This window comes from Oryzias latipes, chromosome 22, assembly GCF_002234675.1.
Source record: "Oryzias latipes chromosome 22, ASM223467v1".
Taxonomy (NCBI): Eukaryota; Metazoa; Chordata; class Actinopteri; order Beloniformes; family Adrianichthyidae; genus Oryzias; species Oryzias latipes.
In genome coordinates, this window is record NC_019880.2 from 4,815,670 (window position 1) to 4,840,206 (window position 24,537).

At 44.3% G+C, this 24,537-nt stretch overlaps 1 protein-coding gene across 2 annotated transcripts; it reads left to right on the forward strand.

Moving 5' to 3' along the window:
• Positions 1 to 325: 325 nt before the first annotated feature.
• On the forward strand, positions 326 to 23,927 carry ttbk2 (tau tubulin kinase 2). 2 transcript variants are annotated; one of them, XM_023951908.1, is made up of 17 exons: positions 326 to 912; positions 1,025 to 1,136; positions 7,522 to 7,676; positions 10,019 to 10,166; positions 10,941 to 11,014; positions 11,740 to 11,880; positions 11,967 to 12,071; positions 12,903 to 12,968; positions 13,044 to 13,136; positions 13,204 to 13,329; positions 14,217 to 14,374; positions 14,456 to 14,663; positions 15,347 to 15,570; positions 15,640 to 16,177; positions 17,318 to 17,632; positions 18,308 to 19,161; positions 20,273 to 23,927. In XM_023951908.1, exons 3-17 carry the CDS (start codon positions 7,608 to 7,610, stop codon positions 20,724 to 20,726), a joined length of 3,573 nt encoding a protein of 1,190 aa, XP_023807676.1. In that variant the 5' UTR covers positions 326 to 912; positions 1,025 to 1,136; positions 7,522 to 7,607; the 3' UTR covers positions 20,727 to 23,927. The 2 variants fall into 2 exon arrangements, with proteins under 2 accessions (XP_023807676.1, XP_023807677.1); XM_023951909.1 differs by lacking the exon at positions 17,318 to 17,632 and having other exon boundaries at positions 327 to 1,136.
• Positions 23,928 to 24,537: the final 610 nt, after the last annotated feature.

The following is a 24,537-nucleotide window of genomic DNA, read 5'->3' on the forward strand; positions in this document are numbered from 1 at the left end:
TATGTGACTACTGCTCAGTTTGCAACATTGACAGATTGGTTTACACTGTAGAAAACCTGCAGCTACAGCTCCACCGACAACTCAACTTGAGCCATGAATAATCTCCAGTGAAGTTTGGGGTTCACTGGAGAAGTTTGTAGCTTTCAGAATTGCAAAATTGCAATACGGAAAGCAGACCAAAAAGTAACACAAATAATGTTCAAAATTAGATGTTGAAATTTAAATAGATAAAAAGGTCAATATTATATTATGTATATGTATTTTATTATTAGAGATGTTTCCATTCTAAATAAAAGAACATCACATAGAAAAATCCTGCAACCAAAATACTAGAAGCCTATTACATTAGAATAGAGAAGGAGAAAGAAGATGGACTTATTTCACATTCCCTTTTCTATGTTTTTCTAAACAGTAAAAGACATTTTTTTAGCCTACATCTGATCTAAGCCCCATCTTTCAATTTATTTTTTATTAGACTTTTTTTTTTTTTTACCTGTGATACACATTTTAGCACAAGTTTCACAAACAACAACACACAAGTGAGTACAACTTTTTGAAAACAATTCGTTTTGTTGTTTTACGGGACTTTTCTTGTCGCCCTCTAGCGGTCTTTTTAGAACATACTTTAGTGTTCGTATAAAAGAAAACTACGTTCTTACATAATCATCTTTTTTTCTACGTGAAAAAAATAATCACTTTTTATTTAAACGAACACAAAAAAAAACTTTAAACGAATTATTTAAGGGTCATGAACTGCGCACGCGCTGAACGGTCAAACCGCATTTAATAGCTGCGCCGCGCGCGGCCGAGCTGTTGCGAGGGGCGCTCAGATCGGAGCCGCGCGCGCGCAGGAAGGCTGACGAGCACCGCCGAGGGTCGTGACGTCACGGATCCGCAGCGAGATGCAAAAAGGTGACAGCGGAGCAAGAGAAAATGGAACGATCCAAGACATTTCCCCTACGCTCCTGACTTCTTTTCCCCTCCCCCATGTTTTTCTTTTTTTCACATCGTCCGTCACCGTTAGAATCTCTTCCTGTGGACGGTAAAACATCAATGTCGGACCCGCCGCCTCAAAATCTAGAGGATTTTTTTCTAACCACACCCGGCTCCTTTCTGGATCAAAGATCAGCGGCGAGGTAAGGACCCGGATGGTCGCTGTGAAGCCCCTCCGATCAGCGCCGCGCGCCTTCGGTTGGTCATCCCGTGTGTTGCTTAGTTTAGACTTAGCTTTACCCCCGTCGGGATGAGCCTGCGTGGCCCTTGGACGCGCGTGGACGCGCTTGAGTAAAATCTACCACCACGCAACAGTGAAACCGGTCAGCGAGGATCCCACAGATGAGCAACAAACTGATCTGACGGGGGGGTTGTTTTTACGTTTGTTTTTCGTTTACGTCTAAAAGGGAAAAAACAACAACAACAACAACAAAAAAGCTCAGTCTGATCCATGAATCACATGATGATGGACACCGACTGCAGCCCCAGAGGCAGGCAGGACTGGCTCCCCTCCAGTTTTACGACACTTCATCCAGCTGAAGCCCAGACAAGCCCAGCTGCGGAACTAGGCCAGTATTGGATTAAAACAACAAAAATAATTTGAAGTTTTTGACCTCGCTGGAATTGTGACGCGCACGCGGCAGAGGTTCCCCATCATGCACTTGCAGCTGTGAGCAGGCTGAGAGGGGAGAGGGGAGGATGAGCTGCTGTCAGCAGATGAAAGCGGCACTGCAGCACGGTCGCCATGGAAATGCTGGGGTCAGGAAGTGTGTGATTCATGGCGGGCGGGCAGAGGAGCCTTCTGTTATGGACGGCTTTCATTTTTTTGAAGGGGTGGGGGGTGCCCGTTTTTGCCATTCCCAGCTGAGCGGTGTGCGCAGACATGTGTACGGTTGTGTGCAGAAACACATGGACACACATTTGAAGGATGTTAGGTCACAGAATCCCACAGTAACCTTGTTTGTGTTCACTGAAATGAAGGCCTTCCTCTTGATTTTCACCTCAAACATTTTGTTTGATCATCATTTCAACCCCGTCTTTCTGCAGAAACCTGCAAAAGTGGGATGCAGCAACAAGAATTAAATCAGAAAAAAGAAAAAAAGACAGATCTATTTGATACAAATATCTACACTTTAGAGTCTTAAACAGATGAGGTTTTCTTTCTTTTTTTTTGTCAAAGCAGTGTTTTGAAGTCTGGTTGTGTAACCACGTCTCCCTGCGCCTGTCAGGCTGTCTGGGAGGGTTTGAAGGCAGATGAAGGAAGTCGGCAGCGAGGCTCTCCGGAGGAATGCTTATCTGTACAGGCCTGGGATGTTGTGCAATGCAGGAACACAGAGTTTTTCCAGGGAGACTCCGGCTGAGCCTTGGTTTGAAGGACCTGCTTGGTCTAAGTTCTGACTTTAAAGGGAGAACGCAAATCATCGATCAAAGTTAAAAATGCAACACATTTCATGTTAAATACAGCCGTTAGAGCAGAATATTGTAAAATGGTGTTGTTGGTGTTTTTAGCATGTTCTTCTGGCCTTTTATTAAGAAAATGAAGCTCTAAATCGCATTTCTGAGTATCTCTTTATTCAAATGGTGGTGAAAAAAAATGCACCTGTGATGTTAGGTTGGGGTCGTGAGGGGCTGTAAGCTAGTGGGAGAGGGTTTTAAACGGAGAGCTCTCAGTTGTGGGTGACGGGGAGAGCGGGTGGGGTTGCTCCGTTCCTACGGTCCCGCCCACAACTCGGAGGTGAACGACACTGATTTTTTGTTTTGTTTTTTTGGCAAAAAACCCGCATAATCATAATTAGTAAAAGACCTGTGGGAAGACTTTTATAACAGAAGAAGACACAATGGGGGGGGGGGGGGTCTTTAATGAACTACTTAGCTTATCTCTTATTTCTGGAGGTACTTGGCAAATTTGACCCGGGGCACAAGTAATTATGCATTAGTCCAAAAAAAAACAAGAAAAACTCCCTAAAAACATTGTTTCAATCTCATCATTAACGTCTTTACTCACCCTTTGAAACACTCTTTGGTGCAGTGATGCCCATTGCTGGTCACAGATCAACTAATCATGTGCGCGCATTCACGTGTGTCTCGGACAGAGTAGTATTATGCCTCAAAGAAAAACATCTTTTTTGATCTTTCTGACTCTTTTTTAGCTTTTAGTTTGATTGCCAGGTCAAACTGACCCAAAACGTAGTTTCTCAATGTTATTAGAGTGCTTTGTGTGTTACGTACGTCTTTTAAATAAAGTTTGATTTGATTTGTAATTGAAACAAACAGGGCAGGTTTAAAAAGATATTAACTGAAGCATCTTGTGATTTACGTTGATTACAGTAAGGAAATCAAGAAGATGCAAAGTGAAAAATTCCTTTTGAGGATTTCTTTTTAGATCAAGTTTTAGGGCTGCACGATGTGAGGAAAACTTGCGATATAATTAGTAATCAGTTTTGACGATATAACTTGCGATACATGAACAAATAGAAAAGAATCTAGCCACAGGGGTTGCAAGCCAGTAACTTCTGTGCCGGTCCCAAGCCCGGATAAATAGAGAGGGTTGCGTCAGGAAGGGCATCCGGCGTAAAAAATTGCCAAAATAACCATGCGAATCATCCACAACACTTTAGACATACCGGATCGGTCGAGGCCCGGGTTAACAACGACCGCCACCGATGCTGTTAACCTACAGGGTGTCGGTGGAAATTTGACTACTGTTGGTGGAAGAAAGAGGGGAGGCAGAAGGGTCCGTGGCCAGAGAGAGAAGGGAAAAGGCAGGAACATAGGTTTGAGAATAGGGACTCTTAACGTTGGCACAATGACAGGGAAAGGCAGAGAGCTGGCAGACATGATGGAGAGAAGGAAGGTAGATGTACTGTGTGTGCAGGAGACAAGGTGGAAGGGCAGCAAGGCACGTAGTATTGGAGGAGGATACAAACTGTTCTATCATGGTGTTGATAGGAAGAGAAACGGGGTAGGAGTGATTCTGAAGGGGGAGTTTGTAAACAGTGTTCTAGAGGTGAAAAGAGTCTCAGACAGGATGATGAGCCTAAAGTTAGAAATTGAAGGGGTGATGGTGAATGTAGTCAGTGGGTATGCGCCACAGGTTGGCTGTGAGTTAGAAGTGAAGGAGAGATTCTGGAGTGAGTTGGATGAGGTCATAGAGAGTTTTCCCAGAGGAGAGAGAGTTGTTATTGGAGCAGACTTTAATGGGCATGTTGGTGAGGGCAACAGAGGTGATGAGGAGGTGATGGGCAGGTTTGGTGTGAAGGAAAGGAATCTGGAGGGACAGATGGTGGTGGACTTTGCGAAGAGGATGGAAATGGCTGTAGTCAACACTTACTTCCAGAAGAGAGAGGAACATAGAGTGACATACAGAAGTGGAGGTAGGAGTACTCAGGTGGACTACATCCTATGTAGACGAGGTCATTTGAGAGAGGTTAATGACTGCAAAGTGGTGGTAGGAGAGAGTGTAGCCAGACAGCACCGCATGGTGGTGTGTAAGATGACTCTGGAGGTCAGGAAGAAGAAGAGAGGGAAAACAGAAAAGAAGACCAAGTGGTGGAAGCTACAGAATGAAGAAACTTGTGAGGAATTTAGGCAGAAGTTGAGGCAGGTCCTGGGTGGTCAGGATGAGCTTCCAGAGGACTGGGAAACTACAGCAGAGATTATCAGGGAAACAGGTAGGAAGGTGCTAGGTGTGTCATCTGGAAAGAGGAAAGACGGTAAAGAGACTTGGTGGTGGAATGAGGAAGTACAGGAATGCGTCCAGAGGAAGAGGTTGGCTAAAAGGAAGTGGGATGTAGAAAGGACTGAGGAAGGTAGACAGGAGTACAAGGAAGCGCAGCGTAGAGTGAAGAGAGAGGTGGCAAAGGCCAAACAGAAAGCTTACGATGAGCTATATGACAGGTTAGACACAAAGGAAGGAGAGAAGGACTTGTACAGGCTAGCCAGACAGAGAGACAGAGATGGGAAGGACGTGCAACAGATAAGGGTGATTAAGGACAGAGATGGAAAGGTGCTAACAACCCAAGAGAGTGTACAGAAAAGATGGAAGGAGTATTTTGAGGAGCTGATGAACGAGGAAAATGACAGGGAAAGAAGGGAGGAAGATGTGGTTGTTGTGGAGCAGGAAGTAGCAGAGATTGGAAAGGATGAGGTTAGGAAGGCTCTGAAAAGGATGAAGAGCGGAAAGGCCGTTGGTCCTGATGACGTACCTGTGGAGGTATGGAAGTGCCTAGGAGAGACAGCAGTGGAATTTCTAACAAGGTTGTTCAATAGGATTTTAGAGAGTGAGAAGATGCCTGAGGAATGGAGGAGAAGCGTTCTGGTCCCAATCTTTAAGAACAAGGGTGACACGCAGAACTGCAGCAACTATAGAGGAATAAAGTTGATGAGCCACACAATGAAGCTGTGGGAAAGAGTAGTGGAAGCCAGGCTTAGGAAGAAGGTGGAGATTTGTGAGCAGCAGTATGGTTTCATGCCCCGTAAGAGCACCACTGATGCCATTTTTGCTTTGAGAATGTTGATGGAAAAGTACAGAGAAGGTCAGAAGGAGCTGCATTGTGTGTTCGTAGATTTAGAGAAGGCGTATGACAGGGTGCCGAGGGAGGAGCTGTGGTACTGTATGAGGTCGTCTGGAGTGGCAGAGAAGTATGTCAGAGTAGTTCAGGACATGTATGAGAGAAGTATGACGGTGGTGAGATGTGCTGTAGGTCAGAGAGAGGAGTTCAAGGTGGAGGTGGGACTACACCAAGGATCAGCTTTGAGTCCTTTTTTTGTTTGCTATGCTGATGGACAGGCTGACAGACGAGGTAAGACAGGAATCTCCCTGGACAATGATGTTTGCGGATGACATTGTAATTTGCAGTGAGAGTAGAGAGCAGGTGGAGGAACAGCTAGAGAGGTGGAGGTTTGCTCTGGAAAGAAGAGGTATGAAGGTCAGTCGTAGTAAGACAGAATACATGTGTCTGAACGAGAGGGATCAAGGTAGAAGCGTTAGGTTACAGGGGACTGAGGTGAAGAAGGTGCAGGAGTTTAAGTACTTGGGGTCAACAGTTCAGTGTGATGGGGATTGTGGAAAAGAGGTGAAGAGGCGAGTGCAGGCAGGTTGGAGCGGTTGGAGGAAAGTGTCAGGAGTGTTGTGTGACAGAAGAGTGCCAGCAAGACTCAAAGGAAAGGTGTACAAGACAGTGGTGAGACCAGCTCTGCTCTATGGGTTAGAGACGGTAGCAGTGAGACAGAGACAAGAGGCTGAGATGGAGGTAGCGGAGATGAAGATGTTGAGGTTCTCCTTAGGAGTGACCAGGTTAGACAGGATAAGGAACGAGTACATCAGAGGGACGGCTCATGTTGCCTGTGTCAGCGACAAAGTCAGAGAAGCCAGACTGAGATGGTTTGGACATGTTCAGAGGAGGGATAGTGGATATATTGGTAGAAGGATGTTGGAGATGGAGCTGCCTGGCAGGAGGGCAAGAGGACGGCCAAAGAGGAGATACATGGATGTCTTAACAGAGGACATGAAGTTGGCTAATGTTAGGGTAGAAGATGTCCATGATAGAGTGAGGTGGAAAAGGATGATTCGCTGTGGCGACCCCTGATGGGAAAAGCCGAAAGAGAAAGAAGACATGAACAAATAGAAAAACAACCAAGAATGTAATTTCCATTTCACTGGAACAGTTTATGTAAATAAGAGTCAATATAACTTTAATTATACTCCAAATGACCCTCATCCACAAAGGAGGTGAGCATCTAACAAAAGGGCTCCCTCCATCTGATTGGTCAACAACGTGACGGTTTCCATCTGATTGGTCAAATGCATAAATGTATTTAATTGATTCCTAGAAAATTTCAAGCCACCATAAGATTGTTTTATCACATGTAAGGTAACCATTTATTGCAATTTTTGCTGTTTTTTTTGCGATATATTCGTACTGCACATCGTGATAATGATAAATTTGCAATTTATTGCGCAGGCCGATTAAAACTGGTCAATTTGACCCAGAGCACAACGCGAAGGTTAAATATTCGTCTTTATTACTTTATGCTTAAAAAAAACATGAACAAAGATTGCCATTTGACACAGTCCAGTTTAAAGTGCAGTTTTACATTTAAATCTGGCTAAATTGTCATGTTTTATTTATTAACGAGACATTTATTAAAAGCATTTATTGTGCTGAGCTCCACATCCAACATGGAAGTAAAGTGCAGGACAAGTTTTATGACGCGTGGAAAAAAGGCCCTGTAGAAATAATGTTATTTATTAAAGTAAAAAACAATCATTCAATATACAATATATATATATATTTTTATATATATATATATATATATATTACCAAGAATTCCTGTGTTTTCTTACATTAATATTACTTTCCTATTTAAAAACTTTAAGTAAATAAAAAAGTTTTTCTTTATATGCAGTTTTTGCAGTCTGTGTTTGAAATGTTTTAAATGTATATTTTGCATTTATCTTGGTTGAAAGATGAGACTCCTTTTTGACCATCTTCTCTCCCCACCTCTGCGGGTCTCGGCCTCTTCCAGGGTTTTCCATCTGGTTCCAAATGTCGGGCCCGGTTTATAGGCTCAAGGGGAATTAGTGAACGCAGCGTCCCGGAGCCACCGGCGGGATGAGCGGAGGGGTGGAGCCAGCAGACATCCTGAGCGTGCTCTCCCTGGTTAAAGAGCGATGGAAAGTGGTAAGTGGTGCGGCTCTGGGGCTACAATGGTTGGCGTGTTTGTCCAGCCCCGTCGCCGCCGGCTCCCGGGTCATTCCTCAACAAACAGGCCTTTGTTCAGCCGCCAGCGCTCTGTCCCCTCTCTGTCCCCTGCTCTCAGTTTACCTGGTTTCTCCCCGGTTTAGGGTCACGTAGAAACGTCCAGGTCGGGCTTTCATGCAGGACAGGGAATCCACAAATATCCTGAGTTGCTATTTATAGACACGCTGACTTCTGCAGGAAGCAGTATTTCTTTTCCCAAGGAGCCTTCCCTCCCCCGGCGGTGGCCGCCCGGGTGGCATGTAGACTCCTAACTGGCGGCCCAACTGCCCTTCCTCTCCTCTGAGGAGCAGAGTTACATAAGGATGCTGCAGATAATCCTGGAGCCTTATCTTCTAACGCATCCCAGAGGATGATGAAGGACATGTGACCAGATCTGTGAGGAAGAAGAAACATTAGGATGATAAACATCACTCTAACTTGTCAGCAGACAACACTTTTTGATTTTTAGAAGGGTCTAAAAAAATACCTTTAAGCTTTAAGTTTTCTCTTAATGTTGACTGATCAAGTTTTTCTAAAACAAAAATTCTAAAATCAACTTTATTTAAAATGTTGGATCTCAAAGTGCTAAATAAAAAACACATAAAAAACGGGAAACATTTGCACAAAAAGCTCATTATATGATTTAAAAAAGACATAAAACCAGTAAAATGTATTAAAGCAATCATTAAAATTAATAAATGTAGTGTAGTCATAATATTAATATAAAAAAATAAAAATAATTGAAATAATCCATGGATTACAACAACCAATTATAACAGCTACCAAATAAAAACTTTAAACCAACAAATAATGTGATTTTATTATATAATACTAAATATAACAACAACACAAAAACTAATAATTTGGGGTAAATACACAAATAGCCTATACCGTGCAAAATAAATTTTTTGAGCCTTAAAGTTTTTTATAATGTTCGTTCCCCAGGAAAAGTTTTTGGATCTCATTTTGATCTGCTCGTGTATTTTTGAGTATTCCTCTAAAAACCTGCGCTCTGACCACCAGCCCCTCCCATTCCACAAGAACGAGTGGGTCCTCACATTGTGACATCACAAAGTGAAGAACAGCCCCTTCCAGGAAGAGTCTGTGTCAGCACCGCCCCCAGGCTCTCACACAAACACACACACTTTCTCCGGCTGTGGTCTGCAAACACGCTTTCCTATTCTATGCACAAAATGGACGTCCATCTTTGCAAAGGTTTGGATTCTGTTTGTTTCCGTGGGTGAACTCAGACATGCCGCCGAGGTCAACTCTAGGTTGACTTCATGAAATGGGCGGCACCCACAAGGAGAAAAAGGCGGAGCCTCAAAGATCGAGGGTAGAACAGGACAGTGTTTTATTATATCATATATATGGATATACAGTAGTTTACTCTGAATGACTTAAGGAAACAATGACTTACGGTAGGTTCTATCATCTTCTACCGTTTTGTCCATTTCGGGGTCACGGGGCTGCTGGAGCCTATCCCAGCCACTTGCGGGCGAAGGCAGGGGAAATCCTGGACAGGTTGCCAGTGTGTTACACATTCACACCTATGGACAAATTTGGAGTAACCAATTATTCTATGAAGCATGTCCAGAGTCCCTGGAGAAAACCCACGCGTGCAGCGGGAGAACATGCAAACTCCACACAGAAAGGGTCCCCCATGGGTGTTCTGTTTCAGGTCCCCCAGCGAGGGAACTTCTTGCTGTGAGGCCAGAGTTCTAACCACTGCTCCACCATGCAGCCCACAACAGTGACATAGACCCTTTGAATAAATGGAAGATATAATCTGTAGGTCTTTTTTCATAAATTGTAGATGAATTCCTTAGATCTTTATGCTACCTATTTATTGTTACTAGTATGTATCATTCAAGAAGTTTGTCTCTCCATTTCAGCCATTTTCAGGGTTATTCTCTGGCAGAGCATCTTAAAAGTAATTTCTTTTCATTTTTTTTACCCACTGATTTTAAATTATTAATCTTTTTTTTTTTTAAATCTATTAATCTTTTTAGTCTATTGCTATTTTTACTATCTTTATTGTTTTTAATGTGTGTATGTGTTTTATGAGTGTGAGCAGATGGCCATTTTTAAATTTCCTCAGGGATTATTCTATTCTATTCTATTCTATTCTATTCTATTCTATTCTATTCTATTCTATTCTATTCTATTCTATTCTATTCTATTCTATTCTATTCTATTCTATTCACGATACATTAACTGCAGTTTTAAAATGCGGCTTCATTTTCTGTCACCTGAAGTTCCTTTTTTTTTCCCCCCTCAAGGTGAGGAAAATAGGGGGTGGCGGATTTGGGGAAATCTACGAGGCCATGGACCTGCTGACGCGGGCCAGCGTGGCGCTGAAGGTGGAGTCGGCCCAGCAGCCCAAACAGGTCCTGAAGATGGAGGTCGCCGTGCTGAAGAAGCTCCAGGGTGAGTGGAAATGGCTTCGGTGGATCCAGTTCCAGGAACGGATCGATCCTCGGTGACACGGTGACCTATGGAGCCGTGAACATCACTCTTATGGAGGAAAAGCATTTCCTGTTGCGGGTTTTCGTTCAATAGAGGGAGCCTTTTATTTATTTATTTCTTTTCTGCAGAAAGACCTCCGTCTGACTCATCCAAACCACAGTTTGTAGAGCGTCCGCTCATTCAGCGTAAACAAACATGCTCTTCAGCTTGAGCTGCACACTTTGTTTTGATGTGATCTAAGCTTTTCAATGAACATTTTTTAATATGCTTAAAAAAATAGCAAAATTCGTCTTTTCTGCCTCTTTTTTTCCTTCTCCCTTTGCTCTTTTTCATCCTCCGTCTTGCCTTTTTTCTTTAGACTCTTTGTGAAGAAAATCAATGGTCCCCAGATCATGTTTTCTGTGTAATGGTCTCGGCCCGAGGCATCGGTGTTTCCTCTCGAGAAGCCGGCGTGTAACGTGAGACCACCTGAACTTTAGCTGCGCTGTCAGGAGGAAACAGAGGTCCTTTGCTGTCTGGCAAGACGCCGCGCTCTTATTGTGAAAAGTCTCACTGCATCGGTTTTCGAAAAGTTGTCCTTTTCTGCAGTTCGAGGCTCGGAGAATCTTTTTTCCGTTGCTCAACAATCAGGGGGTTTGATATGCAGAGAAGCTGAGGGGAGGGGTCACATCACAATGAAGAAGTTTCAAATCCTAATGCAATCCTTTAACTGTGCCCCGCTCCTCTTCCACCCAGGTAAAGACCACATATGCCGCTTTGTGGGATGCGGCCGCAACGACCGCTTCAACTACGTAGTGATGGAGCTTCAGGTAAACCCAGGTGGACGGGAAATATCATCCACAACAGGCTCTGGTTTCTTCCCAAAACTCCATACATCCCGCTGTTTTATGCAGCATTGATTTAGCTTTGAACATTTACCCAAAAAAAAAAAGCTCATGAAGTTGTTTTGTGTTCTGCAAATTAAATAAAATTGCTTTAAGAAAAAAGTCCTTCAATATTTGTAAAATGTTATTTAGAGGGATAAGAAGAGACTTCTGCTCATTATTTGACTATTTTGCTTTAAAAATACACCCAGACATAGAATAAATGCTAATGTAAGATACGTTAATAAGCTGTTCTACCACAATTAACTAGTTATGTGTCTTTAAAAAGAAATGACTTTATTTTTAAACATGTTTGTTGAGGACACAGTTAATGATTTTAACTAAACTAAACCTTTTATGGGAAAAAGTACATTAAGAAACTAACAGAAATGTAGAGTTTAGATGGAAAACAGCACAAAAATTACTTTGAAGAAAAACTGATGAAAATATTTGTCTTTTTCTGTTTTCTGTGACTTTCTGTTCGGTGTGGCCCTCCTAATTGACAGACATTTCTGCACATTTTAGTTGTACAAAGGGGGTTTCAGTCCAAACAGCAACACAGATCATAAAACCAGAATTTGATCCAGAGGAAAGATATAAAGATGAAAAAAGTGTCTAATGTTTAATTCTACCCTTTTTATGTACTAAACCAAAACCTCGTGTTCTTCCAGGGTCGAAACCTTGCAGACCTGAGGAGAAGCATGCCGCGTGGGACCTTCAGCATCAGCACCACCCTCCGTTTGGGGCACCAGATCCTGGAGGCAATAGAGAGCATCCACTCCGTGGGCTTCCTGCATCGGGACATCAAGCCGGTGCGTCCCATGGTCCCGTGACTCTCCTCACCTTCCCGTCATACTTGACTTTCCTCCTCACCCTCCTCTCCCTGTCTCTCCTGCAGTCCAACTTCGCCATGGGCCGCTTTCCCAGCACCTGCCGGACCTGCTACATGCTGGATTTTGGTTTAGCTCGCCAGTTCACGAATTCATGCCAGGAGGTCCGACCTGTAAGTGAAGCGCTTTGTTCCTTTGCTCGGGTTAAGTCTGTTTTCAAAGCTAAACTTTATATCCATCATCACGGATTTTGTTCTCGTTGAACGTTTTAGAGGCACACATTTCAAGTATAAAACGCTTTCCGAATCTGACCATCATTAAATTCTACTTTAAAAGCCTTTAAATCTCTGTTAGAAGCATAATTATTCAGCATTGAATTATTTTCTGATTTTGTTGTTGACAGGGGATGAGCTGCACCTCAGACTTTTATGTCAGTTTTTCCAGAACATTCAAAGTTAAAAACATTCTGAATCCTGTTTGTTTTTTTGTTTAGTTATGTAGCTTCTTTATGCCCTTTCAGAACCAAAATAAAATGTAATTCTTTCAACCCTTTGGGGGCTTTAAGTTAACTTCAGATCCAATTTTCCAAACGTCTTGGTTTTTTACCGATTTGCCTTTTACACGAACGAGTGTTTTTATCTCCGCAACCAAATGGCTTTTTTGTTCTTTACATTTTTTGTCTTTAATTTGGCTTTTTTCTGTTATCATTTTTAAAATATTTAAAAGCAAAACTTTTTTTTTGTTTAGCTCATTTAATTTTAAGAATTGCGACGTTTACAATTATTTGTTTTTCTGTGACTTACTTTTGGCCAATTGATGCTCTACCATTCAACATTGAAGCAAAACATCTGGTTTTTGCATTAATCAGCTTTCTTCGACTTTATAGCTACTTGAATGCTTGCCTAGTAAATTAAAAAAATATATTTTTTAGCTGTTTTTAAATGCTCCTGCAGGTTCAGCTTCATCCATGCGTTTTAACAGGTGCTTCTGTCTCTACCCGTTAGCCCCGCCCAGTGGCCGGCTTCAGGGGAACGGTCCGCTACGCCTCCGTAAACGCACACAAGAATAAGGTCAGAGTCTGTCCACGGCGTTTCGGGTGGCCAGTCTATGATTTCCTGTTGTTGACCGAACGTGTGACCCTGCAGGAGATGGGTCGCCATGACGACCTGTGGTCTCTCTTCTACATGCTGGTGGAGTTCCTGGTGGGCCAGTTGCCGTGGAGAAAGATCAAAGAAAAAGTAAGGGGCGAAAGGAAACCAAACGCCCTGACAGCGATAGGGTGTTAACCCATGTTTGTCACCTCAGGAGCAGGTGGGGAAGCTGAAGGAGACCTACGACCACTGCCTCATGCTCAGACACCTGCCGGCAGAGTTTGGCGTCTTCCTGGACCACATTTCCAACCTTGACTACTTCACTAAACCCGACTACCAGGTGATTCAGTCTATTAGGCCCCGGTGTTGTCTTGTATCGACAAAGGCGTGAGGGCTCAATCCCTTTAATACAAACAAACTATGAGGCACTTTTGTCCTTATCTCCTTGTAGCACAGGTGTCAAATTCCAGGCCAGAGTCCTACATGTTTTCCAACTAACCTACAGTTATAGCTGCTCATTGGCAAAACGCACCTGATCCAGGTAATCAGTGGCAGGTAGGGCCGGGTTTCTGAAAATCCAGCAGGTGTCCCTGATTTGGAGGGACACGAACGGACAAGAATACTTCTGGAAAAGCAGTTTTAGAGTTTTAAGCACTCTGAAAAAATTGCATAAATGAAGTTTAAATAAAAATTATAAAAATATAAAGTTATATTTTGAGATATATACTTTCTCCTTCTGATGAAATACGAGACAGCATTTCTCCTCAGCTCTGTATTATTATTTAAATATTTGGAGGAAATATTTATAGTTTTGCAAATACATCTTAATGGACCAGCAGACGATCACAAACATTAACACACAGGATTTTTCCCAACATTTCTCTTCTTCTTTGCTTGTTCTTCCCGCTCTAGAGCTTCACAGCATAAAGCAACACTTTTCCTGTTTTCTTTAAGATCCTTTTTTGTGTTTTTTTTTTTTTTGTCACAAAACTGTTTCCGAAAAGTCCTCAGGTTTGGAAAACCCCCAAAAAGAAGAAGAAATAAAACAACATTCCTTTCAAGCCATATTAAATTATTCTTTAAATTTAAGACGTAGATTGGATAAGAGGAAGGTTGGGCCCTGAAGTGGCCCCCAGGCCAGGATTTTGACGCCCCCACTTTCAGTAGCGGAGTTTCCTTTCACCTCTGTGAAGTACAACAACAGCGTGTTTTTCTGTGGCGTTTCAGCTGCTGATGTCGGTGTTTGACAACAGCATGAAAACCTACAACGTTGTGGAAAACGACCCCTATGACTGGGAGCGGACCAGCACAGACGGGACGGTCACCATCAGCGCCAGTACTACAACCCCGCAGCATCACACCCGCCTCACGCCGGCTCACATGGGGTCCGTCTCCCAAAGCCTCCCGAGTCCAGCCGCCGCGGCTTTAGCTGCTCGAATTGACGAGGCGTTTCCCGTTTTCCGCAGCATGGCGAACGCTTCTCTCATCCCCGGCGACCTGATGAGGGAGAACACGGACGAGGTTCTGCAGGATGAGCAGCTCAGCGATGCAGAGAACAACGCCGCTCCCGACCGCCTGCTGGCCTCTCCTCTGCATCCGCTCCGCAACCAGGAGGCCGATGTTTGGGAGGAGCTCGACCGCAACCGTAACCGCATCAGGGCAGCGGTCTGGAAGGTAGAAGACCACGCAGTCAGATGTTTGAAGACACAATGCGCCTTAAAAAAGCATATAGAATGAAAAAACAAAAAAAAATCTGCCAAACAGCGAGACCGCACAAGATGAATGGTGATATAACGAAGGACCACTGTAGTTATCTTTCTTTCTAAGTCTTATAGTTATGTGACTGTATAACTAATCCCACCATGCAGCCGCATTTTTGAGAAATGATTCAATAATTTTTCTCTGACGTTATCAAGCTAGCTGTAGCTCAAATCATCATACCTCCTCTCCCGTGCATAACCATTTGTATGTGAATTTAAAAAAAAGGCTTTATAAATATGTTTTCATACTCATGAAAAGATCAGCAACTGTCCTGAATAGTTTTTGCAGATAATTGTTCATTTGCATTGCAACGCTTTATTTTGAAAGGACTTTTCCTGGAATTCCTCTTTGACTGGTGTTAACAAACATATATTTTATTACAATGAATTAACCAATCAAGATAACAGTAAACCCACCGCATGTAAATCTTAATCTGCAAAATTAATCGTAAAAACAGTTGTTGACAATCTGCCTTTATCCAAACAAAGTTTTGTCTGATGCTAAACAATGGATGGAGATGAATCCTCAGTGTTTGGGACGACAACAAGGCTAAAAACTGTCATGAAACCATAAAAGAAAAGCTTTTGTTTCCACAGGGGGCAACTGAAGAGGAGCAAAGCAACAACCATGGCAATGCAGGACACCAGAGCCCCCACGGAGGCCCGACTCTGGGCTCTCCGGTCAAACTCCACTCCGAGGTGGCGGCCTCAGACCGAGACGGCGCCCTCCTGAGGAAGCTCCGCAACATACACAGCTTTGACCTAGAGAGGAGGCTGGGCGTGGACTCCAAGCCCAGCCCAGAGCGTTTTCTGGATTCTTGGTGAGTTTGATCTTCGGGTGTTCTGGGGGTGAATCTGGGAGTTATATCTGGACTTTTTTTTTTTTACAGTGTTCAGAAGCAGCAGATGAGCATCCAGAACCAGGAGAAGGAGGCCGCTGTTTTCCCAGTCCCTCAGGATCATGTTGTGACTGCCGGAGAGTACCGTGATGGGGTCTGGCACTATGAGGAGGAATTCCTGGCGAGAGGGGGTTCTCCTAAGCCGCCCTCCCCAGGATCTTTGGAGCAGGGAGAAGGGGCAGCCAGCAGCGGGGGCTTTGTGGCCCTGAACTTGAGCTCTGGGAGGCAAGACGTTGACTCAAAGGAGTGGGTAATGGTGGAGCGGCCCAGCGGCTCCCCGGAAGGAAAGGCCACAAGGAGCCCCTCGGAGGAGGACGAGGAGCCGGAGGTGCTTCGGCCGCAGGAACAGTTTCCTGGCTGGGACAAGGGCAGCCCGAGTCCCGGCTCTGACAAAGCTAAACAGGAAAGCTCCTCTTCCTCGAAGGGAAAAATGGACAAGCTGGAGCTTAGCGTGGCCCCTGTGGGTGCCCCCCCTCCCATTACTCCCACCAGTCCAGCCGAAGCTCTGGCAGAGGGAGTCCTCACCCAGGTAGGTCGTTCTCCCCGAACGCTGCCTCTGGTACACGGCAAACATGATACTGACCGTAGTCGGCATTTTACCCAGTTAAAAAGCTGCACAGTCAGAGTTCTAGATCTAGAACGCCGCTGCTTTTATCATACAGCAGTCAGGACTCACCAGCTGCATCTTGCTGTAGTTTGAAGGTAACTGTTGTGTTCGCTTGCTCCTTCATTGTGTTGGAAAAGAAAAATGTGACACTTCAGATCCGGACTGTAGCATGGGAGAAGAGAGCGCTTGACTTCAAAATCTGACTTTCATTTGCATCTTTCATTTATGTTTTATGCCTTTGTCAAACTGATTTCAAGTGCACTTTTTTTTTAAATTCTTTTTATTTACTTTGAACTTCTTGCTCTTTTGCCGTTCACACCCTTCTAATTATTCACTTAGGTTCACTTTGGAGTTCAGCTTGAGGCTTAAAGACCCACTCTGATATTCTTCTGATCTATTTTATTTTTTTCTTATGAATTGTGCTGTTTCAAAAACCTGTGTCATTTTCTAGGACATAGTTTCTGCAGAGCGGCAGAAATTCACCTCTGAGTTGTGGGCGGGATTGTTGGCGTGGAGTAACCCCGCCTCCCCATCATCCCTAACTGAGAACTGTCACATGCTCTCCCGCTAGCTCACAGCCCCCCACACCCCCAACCCAACGTTTCAGATGCAACAAAAATGGCGAGCACTGTTGGAGCTGTCCAGCCGCACGGTTTGATGTCAACATGCATCAAAATGGAGCTTGAAGCTCTTTTTCAAACTGCATTTTTTTTCGTCTGCTCCTGATTCACATTGATTTGAATAAAGAAAGACTTTAGGCTGAATTTTCTTTATATACGTCCTCCATCATCAGGAAAACTAGAATATATTAAAAAAATACCCAAAACACCGTTTTCATCAGAGTGGGTCTTTAAACAGTAGAAAAACAGCATCCGAGAGGGAAACCTCTGCCCACACGTATCCCACCGGACCACCTTCTTTAGGAAGCTTTAGAGAACACTTAGGATCCTCTTCCTCACACTCCCCGCTGCTTTTTCTGCCTCACCTCCACCTCCATCATCCCCACAATCTCACAACCCCCTTCTCTCTTCACCCCCTACCTCTGTCCTCCTCGTCTCTTAGCTCCCCACCTCTCCTCCGTCCCTGCCGGAGGAGGTTTTGGTCCGGACCTCCAGCCCCATCCCTCTGCGCTCCCCCAGCCCTCACACCCTCCTGACCACCCTGTCGGACCCGCTGCAGCAGCGCCAGCCGGCGGGCATGAGGCGCAGCCAGTCCGTGGACCAGCAGCAGCAGCAAGCGTCCTCCCGTCCTCAGCCAACAAGCCCCGCCCCCGCCGCCCGCTCGCCCAGTCGCAGGAAACTGCCGGCCATCCCTCCCGGTGCCGCCAACACCAAGTTTCCCTCAGTCATACGCATCACCCGCGCCCAGCTCCAGCAGGTGATGAAGCCCCTCCCTGAGAAGCGCTCCTCCACCTGTCCTCCTCCTTTGTTCTCCTCTCTTCAGTTGTTCATTTCAGTTGCTGTTTTGCCTTTTTGCTGCCTCGTTTTGCTGTCACGCAGCTCTCTCAGAAGCCATGAAGGGTGTGGCGCAGGCCAGACAGAGCATGGCTCCCATGTTTCCCCGGTGTCACGTGTCATGTGAATAGCGGTGTGTGTTTGTCGGGCATGTGGTGTTTCTGAATGTGGAGTCATGACGACAGGTCGCATGGTCTCTTTTGTTTCAGATCGTCTTTGTCCTCTCCATCTTTCTCTTCCTCTCCCTCTCCCTGTATTTGTTCCTCACCCTCTCCTCGCTGAAGCCCCCTGCCAAGTTGCGTGAACGTTTCCTGTCCCACCTACCGGTTTAGTACTCACAAGCTTGACTGACACTGCCATAGCACTTGTGTGTTTCGCTCTGATCATGGTAGCTATGGTTCTGCATGCTGTTGCCAAACTAATCACCATTTTTTTAGCCCACATTTTACTCTCAGTTCTGCTCTTGCTGCGGATCTACAGCACAACTGCACACGCTGTGGTCTATCAGCAACAGACCTTTCAATTAAAAAAACATTTTATTCCTTCAAGTGTTTTCCTTCAGATAACGTCGTTTTCTCTCTCCTGCCTCTTTTTCCAGCTGACAGCTCAGCGTCCGTCCGGCCCGTCCTCTCCGTCAGGATCAGACACGACTCCTCAGTGTCTCCTCCTGGAGAAGCGCGGTGATGCTGGAGCTGAGGCTCAGCAGTACCAAGAGCCGACCTCCCCCCGCGACCCTGAACTCACCCAGCCGGGGACATCGCCTGACCCCCCCGTCATTGGAGCTGGCCACGGCAAAGCTCAAAGCCCCGCAGGGAGCCGTGTGTCCTCGCCGTCCTCTCCTCGCTCGCCTCTCAGCCCCGTCCCACCCCACGACCGCCTCTCCCCCTCCACCAGCCTGCAAAAGGCTTCCAGTAACGGAGCTTTGTCCAATCTGAAAGACCCCGCCGATGATTCCCCTCGCAGCGCGACAGAGCCTCAGCTCAAGGAGGAAGAAAACTCTGCCGCGAAACAGCCAATCGGCGCTTCCTCCATCCGGAAAGACCCCACCCGCAGGCAGAGTCGAATCCCTGTGCTCGAACCCTGCACCGCCACCCCCGGATCTGCCAAGGAAAAGCTCCTGCAGAAAAAAGCTAGCCACCAGGGCCCGGCGCCCTCCCCCACCGCCTCGCCCTCGCTCTCTGATAAGCGGGGCGCCATCATAGCCACCCTGGCCCGGGATCCGTTGTCCTCCGCCTCCGACCGCTCTCAGGATGAGGACTCCCTCATGGGCTCCCGCTCCGACCGACAGGTGGACGACGCTCAGTCTCTGTCCTCCTCCTCCAGCCCCCTCTCCCGCAAGAGCAGGATCCCCCGCCCCGTTCAGTCCGCCGCCTCTGCCGAGCAGCTGGCCACCCACTTCCTGCCTAGTCCGCCCCCGGGGAGGCCACCAAGCCGTCCAGGAGCGGAGGGCAGGTAACTTACAGACCTGTAGCTTCTAGCTACATCTTTATGGAATAAAATGAAAATAGAAGGAATGTTTTTAAGGTTAAATTCAAGCTGATGAAGGGGAACTTTTTTTAATCTTTATTGAGTCTGTCTTTCCACCAGGTTTTGCATCTGATGCAACATTTGAACTGTCCTTTTGGGATTATTAAAATAATAATAAATATAGAAAGAATAATGAATAAATAAATAAGACTTTTTACCATAGAGCACAGCAGACAGTACTTTTTTTGTCATTGTCACTGGTGTGACATTTTAAATAGTGCTGTTTTGTCAGCGTTTCGTTTAAATATTAAAACAATATTTTAACAAAATAATATGTACAACTGAAAAACAAGGATATACAATTGATAAGTGTTAAAATTGTAAAAACTACAGTAAATAATAATATTTTTTTTTTTTTAAAGTCACATGATCACAGTACATTGAATTTAAAAAAAAACATTGCACAATTTTACTAATATTGATTTGACAAAATAAATTAAGACCAAATATTTTACACTGTGGAACAAAAAATACATTTTGAGAGACTAAAATTCATAATTAGCATCTGGTTTGAATTCAGTTTATTTACCAAGTTTTCATGAAACAAAAGACAGGAAACAAAATGTATAGAAACAAAAACGTTTGAAGCAATCCACTAATAAATAACTTGAAAACAGAAAAATATTTTTTCAAACATAAATATTAAAATGACAAATAAAGTCTCATTATTTGTCAAATACTTGAAGGTTTTTTCTTATTTTGTCTTGTTCCGTAAAGGATCATGTGACTGAGGAACCCTAAAGTCTATAAAAATAAGCTAAGTGACCAAAGAAACTTAAAGATACGAGTCGTCAAACAACTGTAATAAAAAATATGATTAAACTTAGACCTAATCACAATTTATTTCAATTTATATTTTTAAAAGATGCTATGGATAAAAAAGCAGCATGACTAAATCTTACCCAGCATCCTTTAGGAGTGGTCAGGAGGGTGTGAGGGCTGGGGGTGGATGTCCGGTCCAAAAGAATTAATATGCAACAAAAAACACTTATTCGTCCCTTTTCTCTTCCCCCCACCTTTCTTTTTGCTCATAAAGGCTGCGGCGCTATCGCATCAGAGTCGGCAGCACAGGTGATGCTGACATCCTGTCGTGCCTGGCTCAGCTAATGCACAGCTCCCGCGGCTCCCCGGTTCACCAGCGCTCCTCATCGCAGCACGGAGGCTCCAGGATGGGAATCGGCAGCCTGACCGGCTCCCCGCACCACCACCACCGCAGCTCCAGCGGCTCCCCGCGCAGCTCCTCCTCCCTGCAGCGCTCCGTCAGCTCCTCGCCGTCCCACCACGAGCACCGAGGCGGCGCGGGAGGCGCCTGCTTGGGTCGCAGTCACTCGCCCCCCAGCTTCTCGGGGTCGCCGCCTCCCCGCCGCTTCTACCTTCACCACCAGGAGACGTGCTGCAGCCGGCAGGCGCGCGCAGCCGCCTTCCATCTGTCCAGGGGGAAGGCCGGCTGCAGCCGAGAGGGCAAATGCTCCTCCAAGCTGAGCAGATAGTGGAGCAGACACTCAAACTGGAAATCTAGCTTCCCCTGGTAGATCCACTGCGACATGTAGGTCATTGTGTTTTAGGCTGTACTCTAATATTTTAGTTTGGCAGTAGGACGCCTTTCAAACGGCAGAAAAAGCTTCTTTTCATCTGTTTTTTATGGAGGGAAATCTTTCTAGAACAATCTATTTGTTCCCAGGATAAACTGACTCTATGTTTGAGTCTTGGTTAGACCAGAGAGAAGCAGAGAAGCAACCTTTCACTTGATGGGTGTGAGAACCCTCACTGACCACTCCTGCAGCACAATAACACAGCAACTTCTATATCCCCAGTATTCATGATTGCACTTGGGTCCCCGATGGATGAATCTGGAGGTAGCATGCAGGGTATAGCGGCTTCTGTAGGCCACACTCTGAAGCAGGTTACTTATTTTTATTTTTGATTATTTTGATGCTTTGCGAAGCTTCCTGCTGCTTTGCCCCCAACCACAGATGGGTCCCCCGCGCGAGTTTGTAGCGTCTCATTCCGAGGGTTCGACCCTTTAAACAATCAGCCGTGCGAAGCGTGTGAGGACGCACGCCTTTCTGTGCCTAAAGCGATGCCAAGAGGGAGTGGTTATGTCACGCCGGCTTCTGCAGCCGCAGGAGAAGCCGTCATCCTAACCAACACGAGGCGTTCGTCTCCGCGTGTGCCTTGGCACTTCGGGGGAGTCTGCAATTGAAAGAGAAGGAGCCAAAACCAGATGTGTGCCAGTCATTGTAAGATAACCCCCCTTTATTTTTATTTTTTCAAAGTAGCGGGACAGATGATTTTTGTAAGTTGAAGATAAAAGTAGCTTTGGTGGTGAAAGAGAGAGCCACAGCTTTCCTACATCAAGTCAGTGTGTGACAAACTTTTTCATTCATGGAGGTTTCAGATCTTTAAAAAAAAAAAGCACTATTTTGTGTCGCAGAAAACGTGGGCCATGTGTACAGGCGGTCGTCTCATCAAAACAGCGTTCCAGGGCATCGCTTTAGCTCTCCCACAGAACTGCGTCCCACTTATAAGATGCTGTAAATTAACCTCAACTCCCTTCTGCTGCTGCATCCTTTCCAGAACAAGAGAGTAAAAATGCACTTACTCCTCAACAGTCTTGTTATTCCTAATTGTTCTGCTGAAGAATGAGTTTTTTTCATCAATTCATCTGTCTGACACTCTATACAATTAGCAGAAATGTAGACAAATAAGACATGTGACATTCTTTTACAGCGTTTCTGAGCAAAGTTCCAATTTCAACCTTGCTGTGTAGCAGCAGGGGGCGGAGTCGGGTGTTTTTCTCCATCACACACTTTTCTTGGAAGTGTGCCTAAGCGTCAACCTTTGACTTCCGCATTGAAGCCAACTTGGTGACTGAGCCTGGGTGCAGTTCAGCGAGTAACCACCAGGGCAAACAAATCACTGGTCAGTTTCTTGTAAATTGGCGAAATTAAGAAAACTTGAACCTGGTTTTAAAACCACTTCGTCTCTAGCTTGATTTAAAATCTGTGGTAGTTCTTCTGGGATTCATTTTTAAAACATTAAGCGCTATTTATTTTTAATTTTACTGTGAAATTGCACTAGCAGGAGCAGGTATTTTTTTTTCTTTCTGAAATATAACCGTGGATCAAATCAGTTCTCCAGTAGATGGACTGGACCAAGATCAGGCTTGTTTTTTCCCCGCTTACTTGCCCATATTTTTTTAAAGGGACAAGGTGCAGAGGCGTTCTGCACAAACCTGGAAATGAAATGCGTCACATGACGACGTCCACCCCTTACTCAGTAATTGGCTGTGCCTTTTTTTTTTTTTTTAAAGTCCGAGCATGGTTTGAAGTGGGTCTGATGTCCCAGTTCCATCAAATCTGAGTGGTTCGTTGACTTTTAGACCTAAACAAGGCAACAGGGTTTCCATGGCGACTTGATCTTTGCATCAGCCTCCTGACCTGAACAGGAATGTGTTTTGTTTTTTTTCTCTCTGTATACTTTCTTCAGTCCCTGTAGGGATTATTAAATGAGGAGAAGGTTTGATGGGAGCTTCTTAAAGACATAACCGCACTTAAAGGGAGAAAATACATGCTGACAGAATTTTGCAGAGACGAGTTAAACAGTGTTTTCTTGGACTGGAAAAGCCTCACAGAGCAGCTACCATGACTCATCCTGAAGGCAGACAGTGTTCAGTCAGTCGGCTGCCTTAATGTCTTTTCTCTACCCCTCTCCGCGTGCTGAGGGATGACTGAGCCTTGTCTGTGCTGGAGATCATTCCACTGTTCGGCCAAGCTAAGCCTTCTGACTCCTGTGCGTGCGTCACTGCACAGAGAAACAGCGATGAAGCGAAAAACGAGAGTGGGAGTTTCACCAACAGTGTGGTGGAGAATTTCTTTTTTTTTTTAAATTAAGTGTTGTGTTTTGTCATAAGAAAACCCTGTGCTTGCAAACAGGGCTGAGCTGAGGCGCACAGATTTCAACAATCCTTTCAGAGTTCAGAACACTGTTCCTCTTATTATTTATACTTGTAATATATTTCAAAATTACTATTTAAAAAGTATTGTAACTTATGCGCTAAAAGGCTACAAAGAAACGAAGGAGCTGACACTAAACATGGCTGCTGGTTTTTCACGATAATCAGATTTCTTCATGTTTATTATTATTATTATTATTATTGCACATAGGTGGTGTGTAGTCTTAGTATTTGTGCTACCTATTAAAGTAAATTTACTTTGTCCCTTTTCAAAGAACAGACAGAAAGCTGTCATATTTATAGTAGCTTGTCGACGGAGCCGACAGGACAAGCCAAGCTGTTTTATTTTGAAATGTTTAATGGAAACTAATAAAAGCTTTGATGTCCACATATGTATTTTTTCCCATTGTGTCATTAAATGTATCGCTCATAATTACAGATATTATTAGATCCTTTTCACATCTGTTTGTTTATTGTAAAACTGATTTTTTTAAACATTTTTGTTTGTTTTTAACTTTTTTGAAAAACAACTGTACAGTCTTGAGAAAAGGAATGTAACAAGTGGCAGTTTTGCTTTGTATATATCTGTAATTATTTGCCTTTTTATTTAAATTATTTGTATCATATCAATGCCTTGTACAGCGTTTTTCTTTTTTTGTTTGTTTTTAAATTATTTTGTATTTTATTTTTATAAACTGGTTATGAATAAATTTACTCATTCCGCATGCAGACAGGATCAGGTGACAGCTCCTTCCTTTATTTTCCTTCAGACACAACATTTCACATGTTTTGTTCTACATGTATGCAATTTAAATAGAATAGAATAGAATAGAATAGAATGCCTTTATTGTCACTGTACACATGTACAATTCACATCACACACACATGCAGTGAAATTAAAGCCGCTCACTATTCAGTGCAAACATACAAGAGAGAAAAAACTCGCAGAATAATATAATAATAAAATAAAATAATTTCTCAAAATGAAGGGCACAATTTACAAATTACAAACTACAAAAGAACAAAATCTACAATAGAAATTTCTGCAGAGAGGTAGTTATGACAGACAGAAGAAACCTGCTGTGTCCATGAATGCAGAGATATATTGCACTTAATGTATTGCACATGATGGGATGGTATTGCACATATTGGGATGGTTTTTACATGATGGGATGCGCATAGTGAGAGAGAGAGACATGGAGGTGGAGCTGTCAGTGTCCGTGCATGTGGGAGTTCAGGATGGTTATGGCTTTTGGGAAAAAACTGTTTTTAAGGCGGTTTGTCCTTGATCTGATGCACCTGTAGCGCCTTCCTGAGGGCAACAGGTCAAACAGTCCAGAGCCTCA